General features: G+C 41.7%; 1 protein-coding gene across 5 annotated transcripts; it reads left to right on the top strand.

Annotated features, from left to right (window-relative positions):
- The first annotated feature begins 1,515 nt into the window (after positions 1 to 1,515).
- Positions 1,516 to 24,712, top strand: GALNT15 (polypeptide N-acetylgalactosaminyltransferase 15). Of its 5 annotated transcripts, none has more exons than XR_014943621.1 (11): positions 1,516 to 1,673; positions 2,619 to 3,152; positions 7,972 to 8,138; positions 8,823 to 9,027; positions 14,902 to 15,040; positions 15,655 to 15,772; positions 16,646 to 16,840; positions 19,224 to 19,355; positions 20,393 to 20,494; positions 21,160 to 21,300; positions 22,255 to 24,712. XR_014943621.1 is itself a non-coding variant. In XM_015853814.3 (11 exons), exons 1-11 carry the CDS (start codon positions 1,651 to 1,653, stop codon positions 22,399 to 22,401), a joined length of 1,932 nt encoding a protein of 643 aa, XP_015709300.1. In that variant the 5' UTR covers positions 1,516 to 1,650; the 3' UTR covers positions 22,402 to 24,712. The 5 variants fall into 5 exon arrangements, 4 of the variants coding, with proteins under 4 accessions (XP_015709300.1, XP_015709303.1, XP_085396651.1 ...); XM_015853814.3 differs by having other exon boundaries at positions 14,902 to 15,069; XM_015853816.3 differs by lacking the exon at positions 1,516 to 1,673 and adding an exon at positions 2,106 to 2,413 and having other exon boundaries at positions 14,902 to 15,069.

The raw sequence follows: 24,712 nt of genomic DNA, 5'->3' as shown, positions 1-24,712 counted from the left end.
GCATATTTTATGCTTTTATACATTTAATTTACTAATCTTCACACACCTTCTCTCTGTAATTGTTCATTTCTACTTCATTAAAATGGTTAGGATACATTCAAAAGTCACATTATATATGCACATAGGTCAGTGATAAAATTACCTATCAGCTCTGTCCCAGAAGTAGCAAAGATTTATGTTAATTTGTTAATTGGGTCTCTTTTCACCTAAAGTTGAAATACAGTTGCATGAGAGATCCAGGGGGATTTGTTGAGCAACAAGGAACGTGCCAGGACAAAGTTCATACAGCAGCTACAAATGTGGGGTAGAATTATATTGATCAGTTGTTTCAGAACGCTGTTTCAATATTTTAGCCAGAGCAAAACTACAACTAAATGAAATAAAAAATACACAAATAGGTCAGAATAGAAAAAGAAGCCCATTCTCCCATTTATTCCACTCACACTCTTCTTTCAGGTTTTCCTTTTCTTTTCCCCCATATACCTGATAATGGAAGTCCATGAAGCTGAACATTTTGCAGAGTGCCTCGGAAAGGTCTCCATTTCCCCTTGCCTTTCTATGGCTGACACCTATTGTTATTTAAATGAATGCTTTTGAGCTCAGATTTTCTTTTGTGCAAATATGAGCTGCTCCCCTCATCAACACCTTTTTTTTTCCTATGAGAAGAAGGATAAGGAGCGATATTCTCAAGAGAGAAGGTGGTTGGAATGTTACTTTTTCTGTGAATTTAGCTCAAAAGGGAAGGCACGCACAATGGTGAAGTATCAAAATATTGGCTAAATTCTCCTTCTACCGGAATATGATCAAAGCAATATTATATATATACATATATATAATATTATATTAACATCTGAGGTAGGGAAGGTGCTAAGATGCAGCAGACTGGTCTCACTTGCTCGAGGTGTTCTGTATAAGACAGCTAAGGGAGCACACAAGTGCCAGACACTGCATGTCTCCAACAATTTTCACTCCGGTCCCTCCTTACAAAGACAATGACTCATTTTAGCTCAAAAACTGGTGTCCTCTCCTATTTGGTTTTTTGAAAGCCATTTATCAGGAAACCATAAATTGAACTCAGAGAATTGAGGAGGTTGTAGGGAGGTGATGCAGAAGGAAAGGAAATGAATTCCCAGCTTCCTTTCAGTATACTGCATTCATGTCTTCAGGTTTTTCTTTTACCTGTAACATCTAGAAATGTCCCTTTTTAATCAAGAGATGAATGTGAAAATCCCCCAGTAGTCACAAGCCTCCCAGAGCTGGAGCTTTTCAATAAGCAAACACTACAAGATAAGCAAAAAAAGATCACATCCCACATCTCCAGTGTCAAAAGGGTTGGTAACACCTGAGTTACTCCCATATTTAATCTCTGCCAGACCAAGAAGCATGTGATGTTGAGGCATGTGGACTGTCTCCCTCCTTTTCCCATTGGACAGTCACCCATCTTGCAGCAAAAAAACACCACAGTCAGTGCCCACTAACGCACTTGCCAGCAATATTAGCAAACAGACTCCAGAGGCTGAGCTCCCCATTTAATCACACAAGTTGTTCTCTTTCAGTGTCAGGAGCTGTTCCAGCCCAAGCTTTCTACGTGTTATTCCTGGACTATTGAAAACTTGAAGTGCTGCTCCCTGTGCAACACCAAATTTATGGATGAGGAAGCTTCAGTCTGCCAGGTGATAATTTGGCATCCTTGTGTCAGTGTTAAAATCCTAGCAGCTGTAAATATTTATTGCAGATGAAATATCCTCCTATGCTCCGGGTAGCACATTACCATGTGAATAAATCTAACACTAAATAAATCATGTGCAATCCATCTTTTATTCAGTTTATAAAATTCTCGCTTCTCACTCGGAGCATTCGTAACTTAATAAGGTTATTCAGGAGTGGAGTGGTTCGCGGTGTGCCTCGACTTGCTTTATAACACAGCGTTTTGCTTCTTGTATTTCATCTCTGACAGCTTGCACAGAGTTTGGATTTGATAGGATAAGAAGAGTGAGGGCATTAGGACCAGGAGAAAGACGCACGCGTTGCTCTGTATTATGTCTGGCAAAGTGCTTCCTGACTGAGTGATGTAGTTATGTGTGAAGCAAAGTCAGGGACCGGCTAGTTCTCATCTGTTGATCACAGTGAACTTGAAGCCTCAGACGGGGGAAAGCTGTCAGATCTGCTCTCAGAGATAAGGCACATGAAGGCAGACAGAGATGGGAAACTTTGAAGCAGCAGGAAATACTCTGGAAGGAAACTGTTAGAAATGGGATTTCTTTGTACCTAGAATTTAAGAAGGTGGAAAAAAAAATCATCTAAACTTAAGCTATTCTTTTCATTTGCTAAACGTGCTCTTTACTGACTGAGCCGGGACTCCCTAACAACAGATCTACTCCATCTCATTGGATCCATGCTGCCTTTTACCACAGTAAGTGCAATATTAATAGGCGTTTTCTATTTTGTCTGTAAATAGAGAGGAAAGCATGAAACGGCATCAGTGAAATGTGAGGGGAACAAGAAATCCTCTTGGCAGATAGTGAAAACCAGCGCGTTGCTGCAACCCGAGCACTGGAATCTGAGCGAGATCCAAGTGATATTTAACATGACAGTCTGTATCATTTTGTCACCAACAGTATGTTCTTGAGGAAGAAGTGCAGATATGGATCACGTAAGCTGCAGTTTCTCTTGTTGTTGCTGATGCTGGGCTTTTTGCTGCTGATGGTTACAACGCTGAATCCACCAGCCAGCAACCGGAGCAAGGACGGGACCTTCCAGCCTGTGGAGTTCAACCCCCGGGAGGGGCACCGGGTGGACTTTGCAGAGACCCAAGAGATGCTGGAGACCCAAGAGAGCCAGCAGTACTACCCCTTGGACGGGCTGTCACCCTTCATCTCCCTGCGGGAGGATGAGTTGATCGCGGCCGTCGTGTCCCCCACGGGTCGAAGGAACCACAGCAAGGCCAGGAAAGGCTACCGAGTGGTGAAGCAGCAAAGCAGGCGGCCGGAGGTGAAGGACCCCGAGTCCCAGCTCCTGTCCCTGCCTCTGGGGGACGGCAACGGGGCTGCGACGGGGGAGCGGCCGCTCGGCTTGGAAACCCACGGCTTTAACGAGGCGCTGAGCGAGCGGATCTCTCTGCGCAGGGAGCTGCCTGAGGTACGACACCCGTTGTAAGTAACACCGCCTATTTCACCTCTGGGACAAAACTTCTGCCCTTCCCCGGCGCCGTCCCGAACCCCGCATCTCTCTAATCAATCCCCACATCACTGGGCGGTTTCCCACTTGGAAATACACCCCCTTCTCCTCACGGCCGGTTTCCTTCCCATCCTCCCTCCTGCAGCTCGGACACCCCCGCACCCCTCTGCACCGCCCCGCGCCCCCCGCCCCGACCGCGGACCCCGAGCCGCAGGCAGGTGCTGCAGGAGCCGGGAGAGACCCCCGCGGGTTTCCCTTCTGTAGGTGAAGGGTCCCAGCCCTCACGGCGGCCGATGTCTGTCGTTATTTGGGTGCCCGTTATTCGTGTCCCCATCACTCCGGTCCCCGTACCCCCCGCCCCGCGGAGGTGGCAGCACGGAGCGGCGGAATACGGGCTGCAGCGCCACCTTGTGAAGGGAGAGGGGGAGCTTATCTGTGTGTAAATGCATGAAGGCAGGGGGCGAACTGGAGGATCCATGTGGATGTCGATTTACTGCATGGGTGACTGAGCACTGGCACAGGCTGCCCACAGGCTGGGGGGTCTCCTTGGAGATCTCCAAAAGCCATCTGGATGTGGGCCTGGGTGCCTGCTCTGGGTATCCCTGCTGGGGTGGGGGTTGGTCAGGTGGGCCCAGAGATGGTTTCCAAGCTCAGCCGTTCTGTGGTTCTGTGACTGTAAAAGGCAGCTCCTGGGAGAATGGGAGCTGGAGGCCACTGTGTATGACCAGGCCTGACAACAGCACTGTGAAGCCACGCCAAAGACTTACTACATCTGAAATCCTATTTGTTGCATTTGAAGTTCAGCACGTTGCGTTTGAAGCCCCGTGTGTTTCATTTGAAGCCCCGTGTACTGTGCTTGAAGCCTAGAGACCTGAGAGCCAGTTATTTCTACAGCCCAAGAGGAACAGTTCATCCCACTTCATTACAACAGGCAGAGAGCTGTCTACGCTCCCCTGCCCACTGGAGAAGGAGTAGGGTGCAGGTGGCTATCTTCATTTCTTGCCTCCTGTAAGAAAAGCTATTGCAGCTTTCCCATAGGGCACAGTAGAAAGATATGCCAGAAAACATTTTAAAACATTGAATTCATAGAGTTTATTGTATATTCTAGTGGTCATTTTCCCATGTCTGAAGGCAGATGGTGGCTCCAATTTCAGGGAACAATCTTAAAGCAAGAGATAAAGATGGTGTGTTTTCTACATTTGCTGACTAGATTCAATGTTAATGTGGGTATTTCCATTGAATAATGACACACCAACTTATTTAAGTTATTTTTTGCCATACTTCACTGGCAGTTCTTTGAACTACGTAGCGTTCAAAGGAGGAATAATGACCCCCTTTTATTGCTGGTGCTGTGAGCCAAAGAATAGTTTTTCTTTGGCAGCTGAAGGGCCATCCAACAAGAGGTAGTTTTAGCTAATTTCACGTGAGATTCAAGCCATGGTCTCAGTGTTCTTGGCTGGGTTTTCCTGTCTGCTTAGTGAAAGCCTAAGGACCTCTCAACACCACAGCTCATAGAAGCCCGGATTGAAAACACAGATCTGAACATCTGAAGCTTCTCAGTAGTTCAGGTCTAAATCCGGATCGTAAACCTGCAGAGGGGGTCTACCTCTAAGCCAGCCCTGTCCTTTATGGAGCAACATGCAATCAAAGTGATGTTTTTTAAATATGATTCGCTCTTTGGGCCTAGTTTATAGCTGTATCAGTCACATTCTAGACTGGTGTAACTGAGAGTGAAGCAGTAATGAATCAAAATGTCTGTTATGTTTTTTCTGTGGAATCCTGTTGCTTGAAATGTCAATTATTGTTTATTAGAGAGAAAGCAACCAGTTAGAGAAATTTCAGTAAGTCACCTGCATGGACTCAGTCTCATTTCACTTTAAATGACAAATTCTTCAGACTCAAGCACTGCTGTAAAGTAAGGCTGACCATACTTCACATCTACATACTTCCTTTTTGCATTTAAAACAGAGTGTAAGATGTGAGGTAAATGCTGTGAGATACACGTAGCCGTTGTTCTGTTATGTTTTGCATTGGAGCTGCAGAACTCTGATTTCCTTTCATATGAAGGTTATAGAGCTCCAATGGAAGCAAAGCAGAGCCTGCTGACTGTGCTTTGCCTTGATAGCCCTGGATCCAACTTCCTCACCTGGAATGTGATACTTGAGACCTCTCTGCCCAGACCCCATTTTCTAACATACCCCACATCTCTTTGCATGCCTTCCCAGGTCAAAAAACATTGACCTGGGAATAATAAACATATGCTACTGTTCAGAAAGTAGATGCATAAAACTGTATCTGTTCCAGCACTCTGACTGATCCCACTGATTTCTCCAATGGGCAAATTTATCCAATGGATAAATCAGATCATAGAATCATAGAATCATAGAATTACCCAGGTTGGAAAAGACCTTGAAGATCATCAAGTCCAACTGCAGCCTAACCAGAACCCTAACTCTAACAACCCTACACTAAATCATATCCCTGAGCACCACATCCAAACGGCTCTTAAACACATCCAGGGATGGCGATTCAACCACCTCCCTGGGGAGCCTATTTACTTTGAGTAACCATATTCTGCGTGGAAAAAAAAAGTCTGTTTTCCTCTCCTGAGCTTGAGCATCAAACTATGTGTACCCAGGCAAATGCAGACACACAAGTATCTAAATGAAATTTAAGTTTCATTACAAAAGCGCAGCTTCCACTTGAGTGCTGCTGGGAGCTGCATCTCAATGAGTTGTTTCCCTGCAGGTGAGTGGGAGTTGCTGCTGGCAGGGCAGAGCCTTTGCCCTCTCAGAATTGCTCTCCGGTTCGTATCTGCATGCAACAATTCCTTATTTATCACAAATCAGATTAAATCGCCGTGCCTTATATCAGTCACAGCCCCGACTTTTTGAGATGTTGTTTTATGATAGACAGGCTGAAACTGCTCCAAATTACAGGGAAGGCAATTCTGAATACCAGCACCCTTTCTCAATTTTTTCTGAAGACTAGATATCTATATAGTGAGCCTTTTCCAATCTCCATGGCAACTAAATACTCACCACCTAGGCCACATATTCAAGTACAGTCATTTTCAATTCTCTTCCAATTAAGATTCCACACAGCCTCATTTTATTTTTTTTCACTGTAATTACAATACAAGCAACAAAGCCATGCAGTGTTATGGTGGAAAGCATAGGTGGGTATAACTATACTGAGTATTCCTGGTTGGAAGCTGCCTGGTAATAAAAGGACTGTGTCAGATCTTCACTTTCTTCACTATCTATAGATTATTCTGCCTAAAAATACAGATACCGATGAGTCATGAGAGTATCCTTTTCTCCATACAATTCTTAGACAACACGGTTGATTACAGAACCATATCTATAATATTCATGTCATTTTATTTGTTATTAAATCATTCAGACTGTGGATTCCAATGAAAGATAAGCAGGTTTGTGGCTGGTGTTGTCTAACATGATGGGGTCCAGTTCATGAACTGAAGCATTAAGTAAAATGGTAATAAACAGCAATATTCAAATCATATCCCTGACATGAGCTTCTGCTACAGTTGAACTAGCTGAGCAACTAATTGCTTAATAACCACTGTCAAATCTGTTTGGTGATTTGCTTGGCAGTATGAAAATTCTGAAAGAGCAATGGAGCAGATAAAAACCAAATAAATGGCTTTCATGAACAGACAGCGGATACAGAGCTGGACCGCTTAGTGGCCTTGGAACCAAGATGACATACAGAGTTAGGTGTGAATATTTGTACCTAATTCTGCCATCCCTTCAAGAAGTTCTTGCTGCTAAACAAATTGGAAAAGTAGATGAGTGCAACTCAGGAATTAAAACGCTTTTAAATGCATTTTCTAATGTAAGCAAAAGGGATGTACTGGCATTTGAGAGCTTTCTCTGGAAAATGAATACCCTCCTTCCCACACGGTGTGTCCTTTGTCTTTTAAGATCAAATACCTATGTTGAGGTCTGTTTCTTTGTTCTACAGGGATGCAGGCTTCATTCTCTTGTGGTCTGAGTCAAGCAGTCCACAGTTACGCTGATATGTTGTGTAGATGAGGTTTTTTTTCTTATTAGTCTTAAAGGTACTGCATTTCAGTTTGCTCTTTTGTGGGTTACATGAGAAAATATGGAAGGGGCAGGGGTTGGCTGGTTAATCTACTTTATCACCCTTTCTCCTTCGCTTTTGTTGTCTTTTCATTTCCTCTTTCTTTGTCTTCTGGATCATTTGAGCTCTTTGTTGCTGCTGCAGCCAGAACAGAAGGGAAAGATACAGCAAAACATTTATATTCATATTTTTTATTTTGATTTTTGTAATGTCATTCTCATATTTTCACTTCATGTTCTAGTCTTAAACACCTTAATACTTCCTTTGTTTCCTGAGCTGAGATTGGGAATGGCTGTTTTGAAGGGTGGATATTGACAGGACAAGGGAGAATGGTTTTTAACTGAGACAGGGGAGGTTTAGGTGAGATATTAGGAGGAAGTTCTTTACCCAGAGTGTGGTGACGCACTGGAACAGGTTGCCCAAGGAGGTTGTGGATGCCCCATCCCTGGAGGCATTCAGGTCCAGGCTGGAAGTGGCTCTGGGCAGCCTGGTCTGATGGTTGGTGCACATAGCAGGGGGGTTGAAACTACATGATCACTGTGGTCCTTTTCAATCCAGGCCATTCTATGATTCTTAAACTGGTTTCAATCCCTGAAAATGTAGGTGTAGCTTGCAACTCTGGTCTGAGAAAAGAAGTAGCCAGTTGTAACAGTGTTTCTAGTGTCTCCCTCATTTGATCCCATACAGGTGCCTACAGCAAGAATATGACTCCAGCCTGCCTACTGCTAGTGTCATCATCTGTTTCCATGATGAAGCCTGGTCTACTCTGCTGAGAACAGTGCACAGCATTATTGACACAGCCCCAAAGGCCTCCCTCAAGGATATCATCCTAGTGGATGACCTGAGCCAGCAAGGTAACCCCATTTCTCTGTATGATCTCTGCTTTCCAAAGCTGCAGGGAAGAAACTGTTCACCTCCAAGTAGCACATGAAGAGAATAAAAGGCAAATGGGACCTTCAGGGAGAGAGCCCTAAGCGGCTTGCCAGGTTTCAATCTTCCATGTCTAGAATTCAACTTAGCCTTTCAACTTTGAAATATGTTTCTTTTCTTCCCCATCACTTTCAATCACTCTGAGGCTTTCTTGCTTTAAAATAAGATCACAGAATGCAAATCTTCCTACTGGACCAGATCTGGTATAATAATTTCCAGACGTGGACTTTGGCTGAAGTGAGGAGTGGAAAACTCCACATTGCTAAAGTAATCCCAAGTGCTCGGGAAAGCCAAACACCTGTATCTCATGCTGATCTGTGTCTTTTATGAGAGGATGAGAACATCTACCTTTTGGTGAAAACAGGAGAGGGGGATATTAAGTTTCTCATAGGAACAGTTTCACACCTAGTGAATCTCAGTTTCCATTAGTCTCTTCTTCTCTTTGACGTTACACTGCTGTGGGAATATTTGGAACATGGCCTGCATCACCGTGTAAAACAAATGCTCCCAGAACATTTTACTGGCAAGCAAGCAACATCTCCTACTACCTGTTGCTTTCTAGTAAGAACTTGAATCGAAGCTAAAAAAGACCATTCTATTAATGACAGGGTCCCTGAAGTCAGCCCTGAGCGAATACATCTCGAAGCTGGATGGTGTGAAGCTGATCCGGAGCAACAAGAGGCTTGGAGTCATCCGAGGTCGGATGCTCGGAGCTGCACGGGCAACTGGAGATGTGCTCGTCTTCATGGATTCACACTGCGAGTGTCAGAAGGGCTGGCTGGAGCCGCTCCTGGCCAGGCTGTCCAGCAACAGGTAAATACAGAACCACACAATCATAGAATGGTTTGGGTTGGAAGGGAGCCTTAAAGATCATCGTGTCTCAAACTCACTCAGGAAGACACACATGTATTTTCAGAGTGTTATATGTTTAGGTTGCTGCTTGGGCCTACTCTCTAATGTACAGCTGAGCTCATTTTTGCGATCCTTGAGTTCCTCAAGGAGATTAAGGAAGTTAATTTGTTATTTTTTCCTAAATTGCTTGTAATGCTTGCATGGAGATCACTCCTCAACTTGGCTTCATTTAGCAGTCGAGAAGCTGTTAAATTCAATCATATCCACTTCCTAAGACAGCCCAAATGAGGAAAACACAGTGACAAAAAAGCTTAGAGTAACCAGTGAAATACCCCTCATTCTTCCTCTGGCTGCACCAGTCAAGCTGCTATCCATGCACTTTTGCTGGAGGGACAGCATGGGGAAAACACTTAATCATGTAGAGCAAGTGAATTTTCAGCTGGCAAGGAAAAAGGCAGCCTTTCCAAATAGCCGTCCTTTGAAGGAGTTTAAAGGAGCTGAGAGAGAGATTTTAACTTTGAAAACTGATCAAGCCCAATTTTCTACACTCCTGAGCAAGTCTACCACTGTTATTATGACCTTAGCAATGCAGAGATGTTTACATGGAGACCTCACTCTGAGTTGAACATATTCATGTAAAGGGAGATATCCCCATTTCTCATTAACCTGTGGCAATGACAGACAAGACAAACATGAGAAATGTTACCCAATTTTGCAGGAACAGGCAGATTTCTCAAATATTTGACTGCTCTGTGTGATTGCATTTCATTTCCCAGCATGGTGGTTTTATTCATTAATCCCAAAAGAATTATGCCTTTCCAAAGTCATCACATGTGCATTTACGGGCTCCTTGGCTGGGACCAGTTCTTTGAACCACACCAAACAAATTGATTGGGATGCTGTGCATCGGCTTATTGCACCACCTCAAGAATGGTTCAGTGATTTGCAAAGCATTCCTTGACATTTGATTATTCAAGGATGAATACCACAGTCACCTGAACAGCATTAAAAAAATCTAGATGAGATGCCCCACAGATCATTTCATTTGACAACTGTTTATATTCCCACCTAATTCCAGGTGAGAAGCGTGGTGCAAAATAAGCCTTGATTACAATCTTGAAAAGGAATTCCAGCTCTAGGAAAGGCATAGGCACCATAACACTGCCAGAGGGGAAGGCTTGCAGAGCGGTAGCTTGTCCTCAGGACCTTTCCCCTGCTCCTCATCGCAACAGCTATTATTTCCCTCTGTGCCAGCGCACTGACTACAGCACAGCTCCAATATTGCTAGGAAACTGAAGCCTGCAATATCAAAAGAAGCCTCTCCAGTTTCTAAAATTCAAAGTGTCTCTACTTGGCTCCCTGATTTTAGGTCACTAATTTTTAATGAAGTTATGTTAAACTGAATAAGAAATGAACATGGCAATGGAGAGATACCTCATTAGACTTGAACTCAAGCAGAGGTTCTGTTTATAGATACAGGAATAGATACAGAGTTGTGCTGCTCAAAAGATGAGTGAGTGGAGCTGGTTTTATGGCACTACACCAGGGAGATGGAAAATATTTTGCAATGAACAGTTCCTTCATCTTTTTTCGTCCAGCTCTCTGTTTTTTCTGTGGACCATCTCTCAGCTTTTCAAGCTATCAGACACGTAAGTCATCTGTTTTTAGCCATCTCACAGGCTTGGAGAAGTATGAATTTGTCCATCCAGAGGACATACAACCCCATCATGAATTTAATCATGCATTTCCATGCTATTTTTCTTGGTTTCGAAAACCTACATCACATACAGCAGCCGACTCCCTGGGAACTCATAGAGTCCTGGAATCAGTGAGGTTGGAAAAGACCTCCAAGATCGTTCAGTCCAACCATTAATTCACTTTCGGCCTGATCTTTTTATAGCTTCCCTTTGTCAATCGCACTACTTTCACTTACATGGTGCGTTATCTGAAGATGCGCTATCTCCTTACAATCTTTCACAGCGCTCATCAGTATCAGCAGGTGACCTATTTTAAAGAAGATGGGGTAAAGAAACTTGAATCTAAAGCCAAAAGCTATCAATTTTGACGAAAGTAGAAGAAATGAGGATTTAGGTATGAACAGTGCACTGACTGTCCAGTGTAAAAAGGCAACAGTGGCAGAGCCAGATAACTCACGCAGTCTGGATTTCTAAGCTATCTTATTTCCGCAGGGAATGAGCCACTTTGAAACTGGCTGAGGAAAATACAGCATTTTCCTGTTTGCTTTTGCTGTTCCTCCTTGCTTAGGGGAGGATTCAATCAGATTAAAATTATCTACTGGATGAATCACTAAAAAACACTTTCAAAATACCACGTCTGCCTACGACTTCAACACAAACATGTTAATTAGCTCTTCCTCTTCGTGTGTTACTTATTAACAGAGAAGAACACACTGTCCATGCTGACTGCAAGGGTCATGAGAAGATATTTCATTCACAATTGTATTCGGTCGAGAAATCCCAAACTAGGAAATAGCTGTTGCTCGAGTTGCTCTTTTGATGGAATTGTGACCTTTTGCAGATCCTGTGTGCGCCAAGCATTCGAAATATTCGCAGATTAGTACCGCCACAGTCAAGTGGTTCAAAGCCTTGCTGCCAGTTATATTTGAGCTTCCTGTTTTTTTCCTTTCCTTGAATTCCACAGAGTGAAATTAGCCGTAGTTTGCCAGAATGTGTTTCGTTTCAAAGTGCCGAAAAGCTGCTGACTGTCTGCCAGTTATTCAGTTAAAAACAAGAAGAATAGCTGAGAACATCTTCCAGCTTTCAATTACCTTCTGCTGCAGATTTGCGTTTAGATCCACACAAAGATCGAACCATCATTGAAGATGCAGAAAACAGATCTAAAAAAGGCTTTCCTATACAAAAGCTTGTTACCAAATGGGATGTAAAGCACTGCTGGATTAAGATTAAACTGAACACTGTCCAGTTTTCACAAAAGATAACGTTACTGGATTCCTCTATTTCAGATCACAAGGGCACCCTCAATATTTAAAGAAGGTTTCAGCAAAGCTACACCACTTTATACCATGTAAGGATCTAGCATTACATTTAAAAACATACTCTTGAGTACACTTTATCATGGCGTGCTGAAACAACTACTGGAGTAATAGCTTTAAAACACAGTAATCAATTTACACTGTATAATTTTGTGGTAAAGGATATTTGATTTTATATTGTTCTGTTTCAGGTTTGAATTTAGCCAGGTTAGAATATGGCTGATCCAGTGAGGTGTTTTTTTACAGCTGACTTAAAAATTGTTATTTTCTGTGTCATAATTTATATTTAGTTCAGGTAATTGCCTGTTCCCCAGAACCATGACATCAGTGGAGGTATTCTTCTTGCCTAACATGGAATTGTCATAGTCAATGACAAGCAAAGTAAAAGCATGCATTAAAAAATAATGGTTGCTTCAGCAAGAACTACTACTATAGTGACTTCACATGAGCAATTGCACTGATGCTAGGAGTGTCTTTGGAGTTTGAAGTTTGACAGCAGCAACAAATTTAAGGTGGATGCAAAAAGAAGAACAGGTTTAAGTTGGTTGGATGTGAAAATGAAGGATCATTTGAAATGTCTGGACAGTCTGATACAGAATATATCTAAGTATAATTATGAGTATCCACACTGTCTGCATCTGAGCTATGCTGCATATGCAGCTATGGTCTAATCTTCATGACCAGGGTTTTATGAATGGTTTAGTCTACGTTGCGTCCTCTGGCTTCCACCCAGGCATACCGCCCTGGTCTTTCCCTCTTGACTCTGAAACTCTGAAATAAATTAACCTGGCGTCATTGTTTCCTCAGTCCTCTCTGGATGAGAATGGATAGACAAGCAGCGATAGCATTTCAGCAAGAAGCACTGAACAGGTGGGAAGCATCCACCTCCAGGTACTCTCCTAACCAGACAGTTGTCAGTGATGTCTATGGTGGAGAATGCAGCAGGATGTAGGAACTACAGTTATAGTGATATTTCATTTTTTGAAGTTTAGTCTGATAACATCCATTTCATCCGCTAGCTGGAATTTTCTCAGCATGCCAAATTAAAAAACACCTGCTTGTGTAAGTAAGTCCACCAAAGCGCTACCTTTTAGTAACTTCTAGAAGCAGTTAGTTTCCTTTTCATGCTGTTAGTGAGGTTAAATACAGCTTTCCATTATAAAGCCAGCTCCTGTTGACTTGAGTTTGAGGTGGTGGCTCCTGTCCTGGCTACAAAACAGTATCACAGTGCTTTCATCAAGAGAATTGAGGGAGGATACCGGCTTTATTATTTTTAGGATCATTTATTTGAGTCCTGCAGAAGAATGGCAGCAAATCGCTGCCTACAAATGTTGCCCAAAGGTGACCATGAAATTGTTTTATTTATAAACACAATGCTTGCTTCCTAGATCACCTATTATAATATATTACATAGGCTGATTTTATGCCCGAATGGAGAGATATAATCACTTCTCTGTTTAAAAACCTCCTGCCTTTAGCTCGTCATAGGGCAGTTTGCTCTTATTAGGAAACAAAGGAATAACTGAATCATTTTGATGCTATTGTCTGCATAGTACATTTTCACACAATTCACTGAAGATCGGTAATCTCTTTTTCTCTGTGGGGTTCTAAAATTATCTACAGTAAATGGCAACTGTGATAAAACAGATCATTGAGCTTCCCTGATCCTATCACTAAAAAAAAATACCCAGTTACAATAGAGATTGTAAAGGTAGAACAAATATGTCAGGGCTACATGACCATCACCCAGAGCTGCCGGCTCCCTCAGCTGGTTCTGGCCTCTGCCATTGAAACGAACAAATGGCTCACTGCACTAGAGATGTCTGAGGTGACTTTCCTCCACTGACTACAGTATGGTTTTTTTCACCTTAATCCCTAGCAAATGTTACTTACATTTTCTATAGAATGCCTTCTAGGAAAGCCCTTATACTAAGACTAGAGGCTATACTTTCTGTGTAAAGGAGCAGAAATGGATACTGTTGTTCTTCTATATATTTTTCCCTGCAGTCTCTAAGCCCACTGTATTTGTACTCTGAAAATTTCCAAATGTGATACATCACTGACCTGGAAACGAGGAATACTGATGGCTTTTCCAAATTGCCAGTACACTGCAGGATAATGCACACTGTGAAATGTCATGACAGGTCTACTATGGGGACATGTCTAATACCTCATCTCCGACTAACCCAAATTTAACCTGAGGTAGAAATCAATTGAAGGATTGCTGCTCACAGCACAGTGGCTCTTAAAAGTCAATTTCTCACAGAGACAGTGAAAGCACATTGAGGGTGTAGTAGAAAACTGCACAAACAGAAAATGTTTCACAAAACCAGTGATAGAAGTTAATTCAAAAAAAACCAAGCAGAACAAAATAAGTGAAAGCACATAATTCATTGGCCTGAAGTGACAAACTCATACAGTGTGTGGAACGTTTAGAGGAAGATGAAAGGACGGTAAAGTGTATGAGACCAAAATCATCCTTCAGTGTAAATTTTGCATCCATAACTTCAAAGGCTGAAGGCTCTGTGTGAAATTGCTTTATGAGAATTCTGATGGTTAACACATAGCAAAATCCTGATTAGTCTTCAAATGGCAGTGCAGTGTAAAGGTTATCAATACATTATTGATCTTCAGAACCATTACTGCAGGCTCAGTATTCCCATGCCTGGAGCATCTGAGCTCTATCAGGAGGGAAAATGAGGGCACTCAACATCTAGAGGAGAGCTTGTGCTTTACATTGTCATAAAGGAGATCCACTGTTCATTAACATAGTAGTGAAATTATTCTTCGGCTATAAAAAGAAATTATGTTGTCTTTTTCAGAAACAGTGTCGTCTCCCCTATCATAGATGTCATAGACTGGAAGACTTTTCAGTACTATCACTCTGTGAGGCTGCATCGAGGTGTTTTTGATTGGAAACTAGATTTTCACTGGGAACCAGTGCCAGAGCATGAAGAGAAGGTACGACAGTCTCCCATCAGCCCTATCAGGTAACAGTTCATTAGCCAATATGTTTCTGCTCACCTCAACTCAATTTGGGCATTCTTCCAGCTAATAAAAGAGAGACATGGTTACCTGCATTTGCTTGATTATTGATTTTTAAAGAGGATGGGTTTTTGGCTTAGATTATGATTGTTCGGCCTTTAACGTTCATGCTAAGTAGATTGCTGTTCTGCTTTCAGCATGTCAAATATCTTACACACAACCAGAAGCAACTACTCTGCAACTTGACCAGACAAGGTATTGAGGTTTGTAGGGAAATGACCATGTTGACCATGTAGAGTTAAAAGTCTTAATCATTATGTGTATCTGTAGTTTTGAATATACATATACTTTACACTTCTTACTGTTCTGAGCCTGATTCGACAGTTCAGAGCTTGGCTCTCTTCCCCAGGTAAATCCCAGAATTCAATTCCAATTGTTCTTTGATAATTAGTTAGTATGAGATTATAAGGAGTAATATTCAATAGTTTTTTGATATTAACTCCACCACAGAAATGGTGGGGTTTTCATCCTTCATATAATTCTCTGTCCAGAACAGTTGTTCACTTCCAAACTGCTACCTATCTACACAGGAGTCCTGCAGTAGCTGGTGCAGTAGTTGCCATGGATCGACATTACTTCCAAAACATTGGAGCTTATGACTCTGACATGACCATGTGGGGAGCGGAAAATCTAGAGCTATCTATAAGGGTAAGAACCTTAATTAAAACATCACATGCTGGTAACTATTGGGTTTTGAAGGGATCTGAATGAAAAGGCAAGAAGTGATTTATAAAGGCAGTTAAGTGTAGAACTTCTGGAGGCATGGCAAATATCACTGTACTTCCAGAATTCTACCTCGTGCTCTGTGACTATACAAGAATATGCAGATGCTGTGAGTTAGGAGCATTATGTCAGGAGAAGGAAGTTTCACTATCTCTGTTTGCCTGAGGTCAGAGTTACTGGCTTAGATACCTTCTGAGATCTGCCTCATCTATTTTTGGCATGCATAACATGAAAAATTGCTTTTATTTCTTTGCTATCTACTTTAAGTACCAAATTGTTTATGTTATATTGTGTGCATTAGTTTTTGCTGGATACGAAGAGTAATTGATATTAAAAAGCAATAAAAATTGCTGACACAAAGCGCAGAGTCTTTAAAGTCCAAGGCAACAGAAGGCATACCTCCAAGTCTCATTACACTGCACTGTCTGTGTACAGGAAAACATAAAAGCATATAAATGGTAATACTGCATCAAATCAAAGGTCTGTCTTGCACAGTATCTTTGTGTCTCCACATCTGTGAGGAGCAGTGCATGAAGAAGCATATCACGGTATTCCATGTTTCCGGGAATACACAGATTAGGATGTCCTGAGGGGAATCTATAGAAAAGGAGCTTCTTCTTTTCAGATGCTTTAGAAATTTTGACAATTAACATTCAGCTGCTGCCCAGAGCAGGCTTTAACTCAATGAGCGACTCTAATCTGGCTTTGCATTCTCACTATAACTGGTCTGTAAAGCCAGTTGTGCTTTACTAGCTACATAGAAGATAATCTCTTTTTACACTTTCACCTATGTTTCAGACCTGGCTCTGCGGTGGCTCTGTAGAAATCATTCCATGCTCCCGTGTTGGGCATGTCTATCGAAATCATATTCCCCATGCTTTCTCCTATGAAGAGGCCATTGTGAGGAACAAAATCCGAATAGCAGAGACTTGGCTGGGTTCTTTCAAAGAGAACTTCTACAGGAATGACACAGTGGCTTTCCTAATCAGCAAGGTAAGGACATCTGCAGTGGTCTGTTTCTGAGGGAAGGAGTGTGTGTTGTGGTAGGCGACAGTGGTGGGATGGTAGCGTGTGTGCCTGTGTGCAGTCAAACATTCAGTAGGCATGGCACCAAGTAGTTTTTCCTTTTTAAAAACCTGCTGGTGGAAGAGCTGTTAGATCAGGAAGAAGAGAAACCTGTGCCTGAGAGTTGTTTGCTGAAGCTGTCCAGTATCTTAGAGTATGATTCTGACTCCAAATGACTCCTTCTTCAGGCTGCCCAACAAGCCGTGGTTTGGTTTCTCTCGTATGTCTCACAAGATTTACAGCCATTTAACAGAAAGGAGGATGGTAAGCCAGGTCTTTTAAGATGATTTTTATGATTAAATCATTTAATTATTTCCTGAAGGCCATTCTTGTCAACTCAGAAGCAATCTTCTGAGCTAAAACTACAGCCATCAATGATTTCACTTACTACCTATGGGCACCATGACCTTTTGCCTGAGAGTTTATTCAAGCCAGTGTACTTTTAGCACTTCTAAGCATGATGCCCCTTTGAATGACCAATTGTATGGCCTAGATGTTCAGAATACCAGAACATAAAAGGCCTTTTTCTCCATTCCTTTCCTTCACAGCCAATACCATCAGCCTGTCAGTACAACAAGATGCTGTTCAAGACACATGCAAGCAGTGACATTATTGCTGTTCTGCTGCCAGTGCTGCAGAGAGCCCTGCAGGATTGATTGCACGGCAAGTCTGAGCGGAGCCACCTATGGGCCACTATGAGCCTTGAAATAGCATTGCCCAACATTGGAAATAAAAAACGAGCCCCATTTAGACAGCTTTATAAGTCTTCCCATTTTATGGTCAAAATTACATCTTGCACAGGACACCTGTGGCATGAGCATTAATACAGATTAATAAGGCTCTCTGCAGCTCTCCATGGTTTCAGCCAGTCTCTTTTTCTCTTGTGTGTGTGTGTGTGCTTCGTTTGTTTTATTTACAAGCACTGTTTCCTTTCAGATTGGCTTAATGAGTCTCTTTAAATTATTTACACCACTTATTCAGCATCAAATACACACTGTAACTAGCACAACAAAACGAGATTAACTGCTATCACCTTCTTCAGCCAAAGCAGCCTCTGGAGAAACATCTCTTTTTAGGGGAAGCATTTTATTCCTCTATTTCCCTGTTACAAAGAAACCTCTTGGGGCCAGGTCTGTGAGGCACTGAACTGCTGAACTTTGTTGTTTTGCTTATTGAATGTGAGGCTGACATTAAATGAGGAGGTTCTCTTTAGCATATTGCAACTGTCAAGATTTGCCAGTGCAACTTAACATGGGCTGGCATGATTGATACACACCTTTAAAAACCGATGCTTCTTTCTTCATCTCCCAGGCCCTTGTTTGTCACTGATGATCAAGCGTGTGGCAAAGGCCTTTTTATTTCCTGAAGGTTGCTGAGAAATGGCTGAGTTGAGGAAAGTTATTTACAAGGAATTTTTTGCTTACGTTCCCAATTCTGATTTCTGACAGGAATCCACACTGCTGTCCTGGAATCTAAAATTACATTAAATGAGAAAGGGGAAATCCGCTACTGGCAAGAAAGAGGAGAAAGACACTTAAAGGTGGTGGGACGTCTTGTAGTATTTGGGTGCTGAGAGATTTAGAAAAGTGTTTTGTATGCTTTTATATCTACAGTTTAGGCACTTACCTGCCTAGGAGGTTTTCAGAATCCTACTGGTCATCTTCAGGTGCTTAATACCCTCAGACACTCAGACCCTTCAGTCCCTTGCAGTGACGATGCCCATAGCTGCAGCAAGGGTTGATGGTAGCTGTCTTCATTCAGAACAGAGTTGCTGCTAGGATCGTGTGTGTGCAGCTTATGAAAATACATAAAGCTCGACATTTTTGTGCCTTTACAGTCACAAAACACATTTAACAACTGCATTTAGCAACTGCTAGATAATTATTTGATTAGCTTCATGTTCAGCCGAATTCTGTTCTTAACTTTTCTGATAACAGAGGACTGACACTCTTTTGTTGTTGTTTAATTCTGGGGTAAGTTCTGTACTGAATGACAATCTGAATCCCACTCATTCCAGTGCAAAAAAGTATCAAATTTGGCCCAGATATTTTTAGTTAAAAAGATGATGAAGTCTGCTGTATCTTGCAGGATAACTTCAGTTTTAAAGGAAATACCTGTTTTTACAGCACGTGCTACTTCTGAAACACAACGCTGGAAAAAGAGTACAGCTGGTCCTCTTCTTTTGCCTGACCTTGAGAGATATGTATCATGTTTAACATGCAGGACAGAAGTGGTGGAAATAACTCCTATGTAGTCATTTTCATTTCTAGTGTCTCAGTAACCTTTTTTGCCCTGTGCTTTCTCCACGAAGGCAGAGAAACCAGACTGCAGTGAGCGTCTTCAGCTACAGAAGAGACTGGGCTGCAGAAGTTTCCAGTGGTTTATAAGAAATGTGTACCCTGAGCTCTCCTGGACTGACAATACACCAAGACTATCTGGCAAGGTAAGAGAAAATGTACAGGAAAAAGGATTTGTGTTTTTCCATTGAAGACCCCAGTATCACTTGCACGCACTAGTTAGTACTAGGTAATCAATATCTGTACTGTGAGAGGCAGTTCCCACTTTGAAAAGCTTTGAAAAGAATGGAAGAAGAAACAAAAGGACTGAAGAGCACAGACAGTCCAAATTCTCATATAAACCTTAAATTCCATCCAAGAGATGAGCTCAGACTTTATAGTTTGGCATCACAGATCAGAGATCCTAGACTTAGATTCTTTAAGTGTCATTAAAAACCAGAAAAGAACTGTGTTGCTCCATTCAGATGGCAATTGAAACAGCATCTGGGATTTCTCTATGCTGATCCACGTGTATGAAGGAAAAGAAGCATTTCCCCACTTCTGCACTTCCCCCAAAGACAGAGGTGATAGTAATTGCAGTTCCTTTGCAGATTGTGTACAGGATGTGATACCAATCTTTTAAAAATCATTAAAAGATGGATTTATTCCAGGAAACTCTACTGGACAGGATTTCCCCTCAACAAGGCAACAGGTTTACTAATTAAGTCACACACTGATATCTGTAGACAAATTTCACTGCATTCTTCTACTGTTTTGCCTGTTCCTTATTATCAAGGCTTGTTTGATAAAAGCATAACTAACTGCGGATCACGGGAAATGTTTTTTTCCCTCTGGAATATCTGTATTTTTGCTAAATGCCATGTCAGGTTGAAGGCAAATTCTCCATTAGCAAAGAAGTAGGTCTGACAGATTTCTTTTAACCATCATCATAGTTAAAACCAGAAGTGGGTATCTCTAACTTAAAGCTCATTAGATAACATTGACCTTTGGCGAGACTCTCCCTTGTTATCAGATCACTTTGCAAGATCAGTGTGTAACATCCAGTCTGAAAGAAAAATAATACTGCCTGAATTATATGCAAAATTATATATGATAAGGGAATGTAATCATAAAAACAATTAGGTAGATGAAGGATATTTTCATGATATCTGTGCTTTATTTCAGTATAAACATCTATTTACAGCTTTACAATACTGGCGCTGGCTTCTGTGCGGATTACAGACCTGGAAGGGCCTTGGAAGATGGCTCTATCAAACTCTCTCCTTGCAGTAACAGCCTCACCCAGGTACTGTACATTTTATATATAGAAGCACCACACTGGACTTAGGGAACTGTTCAGAAGATAACCATGTAAGCATTTGGGTTGACATCCATGGAAATAATGTGTTTAAAATTAGGTGTGTGCTAAGGCAATGTTCCCCATCTTTCTGTTGCTGAGCACCATTTGAGAAATGGCAGTGCCCAAAACACTGCCTAAAAGACTGGAGGGAAATCTATGTAGACTGGCAAGGTGGCATTAGACTAGCAAGTTCTTGCACTAAGCAAAGGCAAACCAGTACAGACTGACTGCAGATATTTACTCTAAGTCCCAATGAAGTTTCACTGCTCACAGTGAGCTCAGGGTGAGCTGCAGGCACATTTTGAACTGTAATGTGTACAGACACTTTAGAAACACCTCTCTGTTCAAATATTTATTAAACTAGAAAGATTTCTTATAGAATGGGTTTACTTCATGTGTAATTACAGTCCACAAAGTCTTTCCTCAGAAAAACAGTCTCAGGCAAGTAGCTATGCCAAAATTAGCTGAGGAGATTGCCTTTTTGAGTCTCCTTCATTCATGTTTGGGTACCATCTAACAAACAGGAGTGGGAAAATTAATGATGGAGTGAACATTCAAAATGAATTGGGATGGCCTTCCATCATTGTTCAAACAAATCCTCCTTTTTCCAGCACTTTGAATACAACAACATGAAGGAAATCCGTCTTGGGCCTGCTCTGCTGTTTTGCCTTGGTGTCAGGCATGGGAAGGTTATCCCTCAAAACTGCACAAAGGAAACAGATAACAGCGAGCAGCACTGGGACATCCAGGAGGTCAGTACTGACTGCCACAAGGGGATGGCTGCTGGTGGCAACTGTGTGATCACTGGGTAACTAGCAGGATTCGTGTGTAGGGAAGGGATGGTATAGCTGAAGGGCAATTTTCACTTCTGTACCATTTTCACCCAGGAAATTTAGGAGGCTGTTAATCTGTTTACACTGCCTGTAGAAAATACATTTGGTTTAAAAACACAAATTACCTACACTCACATACCCTTATTTTAACTGTTTGACTTACTGGCTTTATAGCAATACAGTCAGAGGCTGGGTTGTAAAAGTGAGAGGTGAAAATAACAGAAGGATAAATCCTTGCCCACCACTTTTGGATGGAGGAAGGCACTGTGAATCCCAAGTTCTTCCAAATAAGAGCCCCATGGAAGTAGGGAAGTCTTTAAAATGGCCCCTGTATTGCAAGAGAAGGACAAACCTCTTATAATCACAGCTCAGTATTACTCAGACTCCATCCATCAGAGTAAGAACTCCTCGCAAGACTGAAAAATTGCTCAGGCTCCAGGACAGCCTGAGAAAACAGAAGTCAGTGTAGTTGTAGGGATGCTGTAATCCTCAGGTACAATACCTGCTGTGATTTGTTCTGATTCCTAAGAGAAGGACTGGTCCTCTTCAAATGTTGTGGACTCTGATACTGTAGTTGATGCTGATGACAACATTTACACGTAGAAAATAAAAAACAGTGGTGGGAAAGAGATTTCGAGAGTTCTGCACTTATGAATCCTGTCAGCTGCCAAAGAAGCCATGTGTTCTCACAATGCCCTGGGCTCAAAGCTAAACCCAGCGATCATGTTTAGAGCAATACTAACATGTTTTCAAACAACCAGTCATTACCGGTGACCTATTATACATCAAAAAATCAGAAATATGGCCTAGTTTTTACTGGAAATCTCTTATGTTTTACTTGTTCTTTCTTCCCCTTCTCCTCTCACATTGTAGAATGGAATGATTGTCCACGTACTTTCTGGCAAATGCATAGAAGCGGTGAAGAGTGAAGATGAGAAGGACTTGTTTTTGTCTGTATGTAACAAGAACACAAATCAGCTGTGGCAATTTGACCGTTCCCAAGGGCTACGTCAGAGATAACTGGCGGGTCTGTGAAGAGATCAAGTCTCCAAAACTTACCATTACTTCTCTTTGGGATTCAAGATATGAACATTTCCTACAAGGAAAAGAAAGATGTGTGTTTGCTGTAGTATACAAGGAAGCTTGGAAGGTCCTCCTTCAAAAGCTTGGCTCAAACAGTTGCTGCTGGTTCCTGTTTTTTCAGCTCAAGCTAAAATTTCCATTATTCTGTGAAGCAGGGAATAAAGATACTGTGAGCATCAATAAGTTCTCAACTCTGCTACTGCAGAAGACAGTTCAGTTTGCCATTTGAAGGAAATGTGGGAAACTGGCTGCCAGACAGCTTGTCTTCCAGCCTATTCTGTGACTTCTGAGGATACAGGAAAATGAATGTTAGGGAAACACTTGAAACTGTAAGAGGACATCAGCCAAATCAGGAGAGGACTTTAATCTAGTTGTACACAGTGCACTCGACTCATATGAAACAAAGTAGGTTTTATATGTATAAAAGTAGTAGGTGCTTTCATGTGTAATAGCTAAAATCTTGTTTTCCAGCCTGAGCCAGATTTCTATCATCCATAAGACAGCACAATTCATAAATTAGCACTTAATTAGGCACTAACTGCTTTAATTGCTTTGGAATACCAACAATCCGCAGAGTTTGGCACACTCGTCCTTATATCCTTCATCCAGAGTCTAATTGGATGGGTAATGAGACTGAATTATTAACAACTTCTTTGTTTCAGTTTTCATGAAATCTAAGAACAACTCTTAGAAAAACTTCTGTGGAATACAGAAGAAAGCTGAAGGAGATTTGAGAGCAGACTGGCAGCTCCCCTGCTTATTGTGAAACTCAAGCTACCAGAGACATTAATTTGTTCTTATAAAGCTTTGGGATGAGCTCATTATTATTGCAGTAACAAAAGTGCCTGTTGGAAAGAACAAAAGAAGGGAAATGACAGGTTTCAACACTGGCTACCTAAGAAGAAAATACTGATGCCTGCTTCTACTTGCTTGCTGCCCACTGTACCGAGTAAGTCTTCTACACTGTGAGTTCTAGCCATGAAGATCTTTTAGATCGTTGCTGCCATGGGTCTCCCAGCTGATCTGCAAAAGGTTAGAACATGCGGAATTTTCTAAAGAAGCTTCTTCTTTAGGGCCTACATCCCCACTGACCTCATGTCTCTCTCAGAAGTGGCTGAGAGTTCATGTTAGATGATGAGAATGGTCTCAGTATGCACTAGCAAAGCAAGCTTCTATCAATATCTTGCCAGGGCACTTGCAGTTTTGGAGTTAAAATAAATAATGACGACAGTTTCCTTGTAGGACAGAATGATGATCTGGGAGTTTTCTCATGTCGGCTTCACACCTGATTCATTGCATAAAGCAATCATATAGACATATTTATTGAGGGGGAAGGACATTGTTAATGAAACCTAAGGCGATGTTGATTTTTTTTTTCAAGAGATGGAAAGAAAAGTGCTTTCTTATAAAATGTACAGCACATTGCGTGAGCTTCAGACAAAGGAAGGAACAATACTCAGCTTAGAGTATTCCAGTGGCCGGCTCTTGGTTAACCGTAATACATTTGTTTCAAGCATATAAAATTGGCTATGACAGAAGACATGAGCAGCATTCTGTGTTATGTTGTCCAAAAAATTCCCCATGGAGGTCCCTGCTTGGTTTGAGTGCTGCAGCACCACATCATGCTCAGGCACCACTCCAACCGCTCTAATTACCGCTTGCTCTCTTTGATAGCATCGGAACCTGATGCCATTTGCTGCTATGTCATTTAAAATTCCCCGTGACACTCCTGAAGACGCTTCAGTTTTTAACTGAAAAGATGGTAACAGAACAACAAGTGATCAGCATCTGTGATCATTGCCAGATCTAGGGTGAGAAAAGCCATCCTCTAAAATCACAGGAAAGTTGAATGAAATGCTGTTTTAATGAAATGTGATTCCTCTTTTTGTTCTTTTTCTTTTAGTTATGACAGATTTTGTAATGATGTATTATTTATTCTATTTTGAACTCTACACTGGGAATGTCATTCCCTCAGCATTTTGCTTCGTGTTTCAGAAAGGTCTGTACAAATATCACTGATCACAAGTGGGATTTTATTGTCATGAGGAATAAAAATATTTCCGTTTAGAGAGGAAAAGTTTGGAATAAAACATAAAAGCTGTGGAGATCCTCATCTAATACTGCTTTTTAACAGGATTATAAAAGCCTAGAAAATAATGTTTGCTGTAGATATGTGTACGATAGAAAAATGTTACATAATATCTCTTCCAACAATAAAATTAAAACATATTGCTCCGAATAATATAAA

Source organism: Coturnix japonica, chromosome 2 (genome assembly GCF_054131305.1).
Source record: "Coturnix japonica strain WE chromosome 2, WE-NBRP24, whole genome shotgun sequence".
Classification (NCBI taxonomy): Eukaryota; Metazoa; Chordata; class Aves; order Galliformes; family Phasianidae; genus Coturnix; species Coturnix japonica.
Note: the sequence above shows the minus strand (reverse complement) of the source record. Positions and strands in the feature narration are given on the sequence as shown.